This window comes from Heptranchias perlo, unplaced genomic scaffold (assembly GCF_035084215.1).
Source record: "Heptranchias perlo isolate sHepPer1 unplaced genomic scaffold, sHepPer1.hap1 HAP1_SCAFFOLD_314, whole genome shotgun sequence".
Classification (NCBI taxonomy): domain Eukaryota; kingdom Metazoa; phylum Chordata; class Chondrichthyes; order Hexanchiformes; family Hexanchidae; genus Heptranchias; species Heptranchias perlo.
The window spans coordinates 269,870-281,978 of record NW_027139326.1 but is presented as its reverse complement, the minus strand read 5'-3'; the positions used below and the strand labels follow the sequence as shown (position 1 = coordinate 281,978).

Here is a 12,109-nt window from a genome sequence, read left to right as displayed (position 1 = left end):
ACTGTACATTACAGTGTCTCAAACACAGATTGCACATAACAGTGTCTCACACAGACTGTACTTTATACTGTCACACACACAGACTGTACCTTACAGTGTCACACACACATTGTACATTAGAGTGTCACACACATAGACTGTGCATAATGGTGTCACACACAGACTGAACATTACAGTGTCTCACACACAGACTGTACATTACAATGTCTCATTCACAGACTGTAGATTTCAGTGTCTCTTTCAAAGGCTGCACACTACAGTGTCACACACAGACTGTACATTACAGTGTGACATACACAGACTGTAAATTACAGTTTCACACACGGACTGCACATTAAAGTCTCACACAGACTGTACATTAGTGTCACACACAGACTGTACATTGCAGTGTTCTGCACACAGACTGTACATTACAGTGTCTCACACACAGACTGTACATTGCAGTGTCACACACAGACTGTATATTACAGTGTCTCACAGAAAAACTGTACATTACAGTGTCACACACAAAGACTGCACATAAAAGTGTCTAACACAGAATGAACATTACAGTGTGACACACAAACTGTAAATTAAAGTGTCTCACAAACGGACTGTACATTACAGTGTCTCATACACAGACTGTACATTACAGTGTCTCACACATACTGTGCAGTACAGTGTCACACATACAGACTGTACATTACAGTGTCACACACAGACTGTACATTAGTGTCACACACAGACTGTACATTAGTGTCTCAAACACAGACTGTACATTACTATGCCTCACACACAGACTGTACATTACTATGCCTCACACACAGACTGTACATTACAGTGTCACACACAGACTGTACATTGCAGTGTCTCACACACAGACTGTACATTACAGTGCCACACACAGACTGTACACTACAGTGACTCAAACATAGTGTACATTACAGTGTCTCACACACAGACTGTATATTACAGTGTCACACACAGACTGTACATTAGTGTCACACACAGACTGTACATTACAGTGTCTCAAACACAGACTGCACATAACAGTGTCTCACACAGACTGTACTTTATACTGTCACACACACAGACTGTACCTTACAGTGTCACACACACATTGTACATTAGAGTGTCACACACATAGACTGTGCATAATGGTGTCACACACAGACTGTACATTGCAGTGTCTCACACACAGACTGTACATTACAGTGCCACACACAGACTGTACACTACAGTGACTCAAACATAGTGTACATTACAGTGTCTCATACACAGACTGTACATTACAGTGTCTCAAACATACTGTACAGTACAGTGTCACACATACAGACTGTACATTACAGTGTCACACACAGACTGTACATTAGTGTCACACACAGACTGTACATTAGTGTCACACTCAGACTGTACATTACAGTGTCTCAAACACAGACTGTACATTACTATGCCTCACACACAGACTGTACATTACAGTGTCACACACAGACTGTACATTGCAGTGTCACACACAGACTGTACACTACCGTGTCTCACACATAGACTGTACATTACAGTGACTCAAACATAGTGTACATTACAGTGTCTCACACACAGACTGTATATTACAGTGTCACACACAGACTGTACATTAGTGTCACACACAGACTGTACATTATAGTGTCTCAAACACAGACTGCACAAAACAGTGTCTCACACAGACTGTACTTTATACTGTCACACACACAGACTGTACCTTACAGTGTCACACACACATTGTACATTAGAGTGTCACACACATAGACTGTGCATAATGGTGTCACACACAGACTGTACATTACAATGTCTCATTCACAGACTGTAGATTTCAGTGTCTCTTTCAAAGGCTGTACACTACAGTGTCACACACAGACTGTACATTACAGTGTGACATACACAGACTGTAAATTACAGTTTCACACACAGACTGCACATTAAAGTCTCACACAGACTGTACATTAGTGTCACACACAGACTGTACATTGCAGTGTTCTGCACACAGACTGTACATTACAGTGTCTCACACACAGACTGTACATTGCAGTGTCACACACAGACTGTATATTACATTGTCTCACAGAAAAACTGTACATTACAATGTCACACACAAAGACTGCACATAACAGTGTCTAACACAGAATGAACATTACAGTGTGACACACAGACTGTAAATTAAAGTGTCTCACAAACGGACTGTACATTACAGTGTCTCATACACAGACTGTACATTACAGTGTCTCACACATACTGTACAGTACAGTGTCACACATACAGACTGTACATTACAGTGTCACACAGACTGTACATTAGTGTCACACACAGACTGTACATTACTATGCCTCACACACAGACTGTACATTACTATGCCTCACACACAGACTGTACATTAGAGTGTCTCACACACAGACTGCACATTACAATGTCTCACACACAAACTGTACATTACAGTGTCACACACAGACTGTACTTTACAGTATCACACAGACTGTAAATTACAGTAGATTAGACTGTCGCACACACAGACTGTACATTACAGTGTCACACACAGACTGTACACTACAGTGTCCCACACATATACGGTACATTACAGTGTTTCACACAGACTGTACATTACAGTGTCTCACACAGACTGTACATTGCGGAGTCACACACAAAGACTGTACATTACAGTGTCTCACACAGACTGTACATTGCGGAGTCACACACAAAGACTGTACATTACAGTGTCTCACACAGACTGTACATTACAGTGTCATACACAGACTGTACATTACAGTGTCACACAGACTGTACATTACAATATCTCACAGACTGTACATTACAGTGACTCAAACATACTGTACATTACACGGTCTCACACACAGACTGTAGATTAGAGTGTCTCACACACAGACTGCACATTACAATGTCTCACACACAAACTGTACATTACAGTGTCACACACAGACTGTACTTTACAGCATCACACAGACCGTATATTACAGTAGATTAGAGTGTCGCACACACAGACTGTACACTACAGTGTCTCACACATATACTGTACATTACAGTGTCTCAAACACAGACTGTACATTACAGTGTCTCGCACACAGACTGTACATTACTGTGTCTCACACACAGACTGTACATTACTGTGTCTCACACACAGACTGTACATGACAGTGTCACACACAGAATGAATATTACAGTGTCTCACACACAGACTGTACATTGCAGTGTCACACACAGACTGTATATTACAGTGTCTCACACACAGACTGTACATTACAGTGTCTCACACACAGACTGTACATTACAGTGTCTCACACACAGACTGTACATTGCAGTGTCACACACAGACTGTATATTACAGTGTCTCACAGAAAAACTCTACATTACAGTGTCACACACAAAGACTGCACATAACAGTGTCTAACACAGAATGTACATTACAGTGTGACACACAGACTGTACATTACAGTGTCTCACACGCAGACAGTACATTAGTGTCACACACAGACTGTACATTACAGTGTCTCAAACACAGACTGTACATTACAGTGTCTCAAACACAGACTGTACATTACAGTGTCACACACAGAATGTACATTACAGTGTCTCGAACACAGAATGTACATTACAGTGTCTCACACACAGACTGTACATTGCAGTGTCACACACAGAATGTATATTACAGTGTCTCACAGAAAAACTCTACATTACAGTGTCACACACAAAGACTGCACATAACAGTGTCTAACACAGAATGTACGTAACGGTGTGACACACAGACTGTACATTACAGTGTCTCACACGCAGACTGTACATTACAGTGTCTCACACATACTGTACATTACAGTGTCACACATACAGACTGTACATTAGAGTGTCACACACAGACTGTACATTAGTGTCACACACAGACTGTACATTACAGTGTCTCAAACACAGACTGTACATTACAGTGTCTCGCACACAGACTGTACATTACTGTGTCTCACACAGACTGTACATTACAGTGTCTCAAACACAGACTGTACATTACAGTGTCTCGCACACAGACTGTACATTACAGTGTCACACACAGACTGTACATTACAGTATATTAGAGTGTCGGACACAGACTGTGCATTACAGTGTCACACACAGACTGTACATTAGTGTCTCACACACAGACTGTACATTACAGTGTCATAACCAGACTGTACACTACAGTGTCTCACACACTGACTGTACATTACAGTGTTTCACACACAGACTGTACATTACAGTGTCTCACACACAGAATGTACATTATAGTGTTCCGCACACAGACTGTACATTACAGTGTCTCACACACAGACTGTACATTGCAGTGTCACACACAGAATGTATATTACAGTGTCTCACAGAAAAACTGTACATTACAGTGTCACACACAAAGACTGCACATAACAGTGTCTAACAGAGAATGTACACTACAGTGTGACACACAGACTGTACATAACAGTGTCACACACAGACTGTACATTACAGTGTCTCACAAACAGACCGTACACTACAGTGTCATACTCAGACTGTACATTACAGTGTCTCACACAGACTGAACATTCCATAGTCATACACAGATTGTACATTATGGTGTCACACACAAACTGTACATTGCAGTGTCTCACACACAGACTGCACATTGCAGTGTCTCACACACAGACTGTACATTGCAGTGTCACACACAGAATGTATATTACAGTGTCTCACAGAAAAACTGTACATTAAAGTGTCACACACAAAGACTGCACATAACGGTGTCTAACACAGAATGTACATTACAGTGTCACACACAGACTGTATATTACAGTGTCACACACAGACTGTACATTAGTGTCACACACAGACTGTACATTACAGTGTCTCAAACACAGATTGCACATAACAGTGTCTCACACAGACTGTACTTTATACTGTCACACACACAGACTGTACCTTACAGTGTCACACACACATTGTACATTAGAGTGTCACACACATAGACTGTGCATAATGGTGTCACACACAGACTGAACATTACAGTGTCTCACACACAGACTGTACATTACAATGTCTCATTCACAGACTGTAGATTTCAGTGTCTCTTTCAAAGGCTGCACACTACAGTGTCACACACAGACTGTACATTACAGTGTGACATACACAGACTGTAAATTACAGTTTCACACACGGACTGCACATTAAAGTCTCACACAGACTGTACATTAGTGTCACACACAGACTGTACATTGCAGTGTTCTGCACACAGACTGTACATTACAGTGTCTCACACACAGACTGTACATTGCAGTGTCACACACAGACTGTATATTACAGTGTCTCACAGAAAAACTGTACATTACAGTGTCACACACAAAGACTGCACATAAAAGTGTCTAACACAGAATGAACATTACAGTGTGACACACAGACTGTAAATTAAAGTGTCTCACAAACGGACTGTACATTACAGTGTCTCATACACAGACTGTACATTACAGTGTCTCACACATACTGTGCAGTACAGTGTCACACATACAGACTGTACATTACAGTGTCACACACAGACTGTACATTAGTGTCACACACAGACTGTACATTAGTGTCTCAAACACAGACTGTACATTACTATGCCTCACACACAGACTGTACATTACTATGCCTCACACACAGACTGTACATTAGAGTGTCTCACACACAGACTGTACATTGCAGTGTCTCACACACAGACTGTACATTACAGTGCCACACACAGACTGTACACTACAGTGACTCAAACATAGTGTACATTACAGTGTCTCACACACAGACTGTATATTACAGTGTCACACACAGACTGTACATTAGTGTCACACACAGACTGTACATTACAGTGTCTCAAACACAGACTGCACATAACAGTGTCTCACACAGACTGTACTTTATACTGTCACACACACAGACTGTACCTTACAGTGTCACACACACATTGTACATTAGAGTGTCACACACATAGACTGTGCATAATGGTGTCACACACAGACTGTAAATTAAAGTGTCTCACAAACGGACTGTACATTACAGTGTCTCATACACAGACTGTACATTACAGTGTCTCACACATACTGTGCAGTACAGTGTCACACATACAGACTGTACATTACAGTGTCACACACAGACTGTACATTAGTGTCACACACAGACTGTACATTAGTGTCTCAAACACAGACTGTACATTACTATGCCTCACACACAGACTGTACATTACTATGCCTCACACACAGACTGTACATTAGAGTGTCTCACACACAGACTGTACATTGCAGTGTCTCACACACAGACTGTACATTACAGTGCCACACACAGACTGTACACTACAGTGACTCAAACATAGTGTACATTACAGTGTCTCACACACAGACTGTATATTACAGTGTCACACACAGACTGTACATTAGTGTCACACACAGACTGTACATTACAGTGTCTCAAACACAGACTGCACATAACAGTGTCTCACACAGACTGTACTTTATACTGTCACACACACAGACTGTACCTTACAGTGTCACACACACATTGTACATTAGAGTGTCACACACATAGACTGTGCATAATGGTGTCACACACAGACTGTAAATTAAAGTGTCTCACAAACGGACTGTACATTACAGTGTCTCATACACAGACTGTACATTACAGTGTCTCAAACATACTGTACAGTACAGTGTCACACATACAGACTGTACATTACAGTGTCACACACAGACTGTACATTAGTGTCACACACAGACTGTACATTTGTGTCACACTCAGACTGTACATTACAGTGTCTCAAACACAGACTGTACATTACTATGCCTCACACACAGACTGTACATTACAGTGTCACACACAGACTGTACATTGCAGTGTCTCACACACAGACTGTACATTGCAGTGTCACACACAGACTGTACACTACCGTGTCTCACACATAGACTGTACATTACAGTGACTCAAACATAGTGTACATTACAGTGTCCCACACACAGACTGTATATTACAGTGTCACACACAGACTGTACATTAGTGTCACACACAGACTGTACATTAGTGTCTCAAACACAGACTGCACAAAACAGTGTCTCACACAGACTGTACTTTATACTGTCACACACACAGACTGTACCTTACAGTGTCACACACACATTGTACATTAGAGTGTCACACACATAGACTGTGCATAATGGTGTCACACACAGACTGAACATTACAGTGTCTCACACTCAGATTGTACATTACACTGTCACACACAGACTGTACATTACAATGTCTCATTCACAGACTGTAGATTTCAGTGTCTCTTTCAAAGGCTGTACACTACAGTGTCACACACAGACTGTACATTACAGTGTGACATACACAGACTGTAAATTACAGTTTCACACACAGACTGCACATTAAAGTCTCACACAGACTGTACATTAGTGTCACACACAGACTGTACATTACATTGTCTCACAGAAAAACTGTACATTACAATGTCACACACAAAGACTGCACATAACAGTGTCTAACACAGAATGAACATTACAGTGTGACACACAGACTGTAAATTAAAGTGTCTCACAAACGGACTGTACATTACAGTGTCTCATACACAGACTGTACATTACAGTGTCTCACACATACTGTACAGTACAGTGTCACACATACAGACTGTACATTACAGTGTCACACAGACTGTACATTAGTGTCACACACAGACTGTACATTAGTGTCTCAAACACAGACTGTACATTACTATGCCTCACACACAGACTGTACATTACTATGCCTCACACACAGACTGTACATTAGAGTGTCTCACACACAGACTGCACATTACAATGTCTCACACACAAACTGTACATTACAGTGTCACACACAGACTGTACTTTACAGTATCACACAGACTGTAAATTACAGTAGATTAGACTGTCGCACACACAGACTGTACATTACAGTGTCACACACAGACTGTACTTTACAGTATCACACAGACTGTAAATGACAGTAGATTAGACTGTCGCACACACAGACTGTACACTACAGTGTCCCACACATATACGGTACATTACAGTGTTTCACACAGACTGTACATTACAGTGTCTCACACAGACTGTACATTGCAGTACACTACAGTGTCTCACACACAGACTGTACATTGCAGTGTCTCACACACAGACTGTACATTACAGTGTCACACACAGACTGTACATTACAGTGTCACACACAGACTGTACATTACAGTGTCACACACAGACTGTACACTACAGTGTCTCACACATAGACTGTACATTACAGTGACATAACCAGACTGTACACTACAGTGTCTCACACACAGACTACATTACAGTGTCACACACAGATTGCACATTACAGTGTCTCACACACAAACTGTGCATTAAAGTGTCACACACAGACTGTACATTACAGTGTCTCACACACAGACTGTACATTACAGTGTCATAACCAGACTGTACACTACAGTGTCTCACACACAGACTGTACATTACAGTGTTTCACACACAGACTGTACATTACAGTGTCATACACAGACTGTACAATACAGTGTTTCACACAGAGACTGTACATTACAGTGTCATACACAGACTGTACATTACAGTGTCTCACACAGACTGTACATTGCGGAGTCACACACAAAGACTGTACATTACAGTGTCTCACACAGACTGTACATTACAGTGTCATACACAGACTGTACATTACAGTGTCACACAGACTGCACATTACAATATCTCACAGACTGTACATTACAGTGACTCAAACATACTGTACATTACACGGTCTCACACACAGACTGTAGATTAGAGTGTCTCACACACAGACTGCACATTACAATGTCTCACACACAAACTGTACATTACAGTGTCACACACAGACTGTACTTTACAGCATCACACAGACCGTATATTACAGTAGATTAGAGTGTCGCACACACAGACTGTACACTACAGTGTCTCACACACAGATTACATTACAGTGTCACACACAGATTGCACATTACAGTGTCTCACACACAAACTGTGCATTAAAGTGTCACACACAGACTGTACATTACAGTGTCTCACACACAGACTGTACATTACAGTGTCATAACCAGACTGTACACTACAGTGTCTCACACACAGACTGTACATTACAGTGTTTCACACACAGACTGTACATTACAGTGTCATACACAGACTGTACAATACAGTGTTTCACACAGAGACTGTACATTACAGTGTCATACACAGACTGTACATTACAGTGTCTCACACAGACTGTACATTGCGGAGTCACACACAAAGACTGTACATTACAGTGTTTCACACACAGACTGTACATTACAGTGTCATACGCAGACTGTACAATACAGTGTTTCACACAGAGACTGTACATTACAGTGTCATACACAGACTGTACATTACAGTGTCTCACACAGACTGTACATTACAGTGTCATACAGAGACTGTACATTACAGTGTCACACAGACTGTACATTACAATATCTCACAGACTGTACATTACAGTGACTCAAACATACTGTACATTACACGGTCTCACACACAGACTGTAGATTAGAGTGTCTCACACACAGACTGCACATTACAATGTCTCACACACAAACTGTACATTACAGTGTCACACACAGACTGTACTTTACAGCATCACACAGACCGTATATTACAGTTGATTAGAGTGTCGCACACACAGACTGTACACTACAGTGTCTCACACATATACTGTACATTACAGTGTTTCACACAGACTGTACATTACAGTGTCTCACACAGACTGTACATTATAGTGTCACACGCAGACTGTACATTGCAGTGTCTCACACACAGACTGTACATTACAGTGTCACACACAGACTGTACACTACAGTGTCTCACACATAGACTGTACATTACAGTGACTCAAACATAGTTTACATTACAGTGTCTCACACACAGACTGCATTACAGTGTCACACACAGATTGCACATTACAGTGTCTCACACACAAACTGTACATTACAGTGTCTCACACACAGACTGTACATTACAGTATATTAGAGTGTCGCACACAGACTGTGCATTACAGTGTCACACACAGACTGTACATTACAGTGTCTCACACACAGACTGTACATTACAGTATCATAACCAGACTGTACACTACAGTGTCTCACACACAGACTGAACATTACAGTGTTTCACACACAGACTGTACATTACAATGTCATACACAGACTGTACACTACAGTGTCTCACACACAGACTGTACACTACAGTGTCTCACACACAGACTGTACATTACAGTGTTTCACACATAGACTGTACATTACAATGTCTCACACACAGAATGTACACGACAGTGTCTCACACACAGACTGTACATTACAGTGTCATACACAGACTGTACACTACAGTGTCTCACACACAGACTGTACATTACAGCGTCACACTCAGACTGTACACTACAGTGTCTCACACACAGACTGTACATTACAGTGTTTCACACAGAGACTGTACATTACAGTGTCTCACACAGACTGTACATTACAGAGTCATACAGACTGTATATTACAGTGTCTCACACAGACTGTAAATTACAGTGTCATACACAGACTGTACATTACAGTGTCTCACACTCAGATTGTACATTACAATATCACACACAGACTGTACATTACAGTTTCTCACACATAGACTGTACATTACAGTGTCATACACAGACTGTACATCACAATGTCTCATTCACAGACTGTAGATTTCAGTGTCTCTTTCAAAGGCTGTACACTACAGCGTCACACACAGACTGTACATAACAGTGTCACACACACAGACTGTACATTACAGTGTCTCACACACAGACTGTACATAATGGTATCACACACACAGACTGTACATTATTCTGTTACACACCAAGACTGTACCTTACAGTGTCACACACACATTGTACATTAGAATGTCACACACACAGACTGTACATAATGGTGTCATACACAGACTGAACATTAAAGTGTCTCACACTCAGATTGTACATTACAGTATCACACACAGACTGTACATTACAGTGTCTCACACATAGACTGTACATTACAGTGTCACACACATAGACTGTACTTTACAGTTTCACACATAGACTGAACATTAAAGTCTCACACAGACTGTACATTACCATGTCACACACAGAGACTGTACCTTACAGTGTGAAACACAGACTGTACATTGCAGTGTCTCACACACAGACTGTGCAATACAGTGTCTCACACACAGACTGTACACATCCAGGGTGATTCCTTCACAGCTCAAGGACTGCGGAGGCTGTCAGGACTCTACCTTGATGGTGATTGTTCCACGTCGCTCAAAAATGAAAGGGCTGTCTCGAAGATGCTCATATGTGGCGCCACTCAACTGTATGTGCATCTCCTGAGAAAAGAAATCAGGTTTACTTGAAGAAATGATAAAGGAATGCAGCAACATCTAAAGCACCAGCAAGAGAGGACAGTCAGAATAAAGCAACACATCACTGTAGAATACAGTAACAGAGGAACACATCACTGAAGAATACAGTAACAGAGCAACACATCACTGTAGAATACAGTAACAGAGGAACACATCACTGTAGAATACAGTAACAGGGGAACACATCACTGAAGAATACAGTAACAGAGGAACACATCACTGTAGAATACAGTAACAGGGGAACACATCACTGTAGAATAGAGTAACAGAGGAACACATCACTGTAGAATAGAGTAACAGAGGAACACATCACTGTAGAATACAGTAACAGGGGAACACATCACTGCAGAATACAGTAACAGGGGAACACATCACTGTAGAATAGAGTAACAGGGGAACACATCACTGTAGAATACAGTAACAGGGGAACACATCACTGCAGAATACAGTAACAGAGGAAGACATCACTGTAGAATACAGTAACAGAGGAACACATCACTGTAGAATACAGTAACAGGGGAACACATCACTGTAGAATACAGTAACAGAGGAAGACATCACTGCAGAATACAGTAACAGGGGAACACATCACTGTAGAATACAGTAACAGAGGAACACATCACTGTAGAATACAGTAACAGGGGAACACATCACTGTAGAAT

The 12,109-nt window shown here is 41.2% G+C and overlaps 1 protein-coding gene across 1 annotated transcript in view; it reads right to left on the bottom strand.

The window, feature by feature from the left end:
* Nucleotides 1-12,109, bottom strand: part of LOC137311236 (soluble guanylate cyclase 88E-like) — a gene marked incomplete at both ends in the record, with an annotated part of 310,114 nt that overhangs the window by 48,713 nt on the left and 249,292 nt on the right. The window contains one exon of the mRNA XM_067978554.1: nucleotides 11,322-11,411. Coding sequence (XP_067834655.1) covers nucleotides 11,322-11,411 — 90 coding nt within the window. The remainder of the gene's footprint in view (nucleotides 1-11,321; nucleotides 11,412-12,109) is intronic.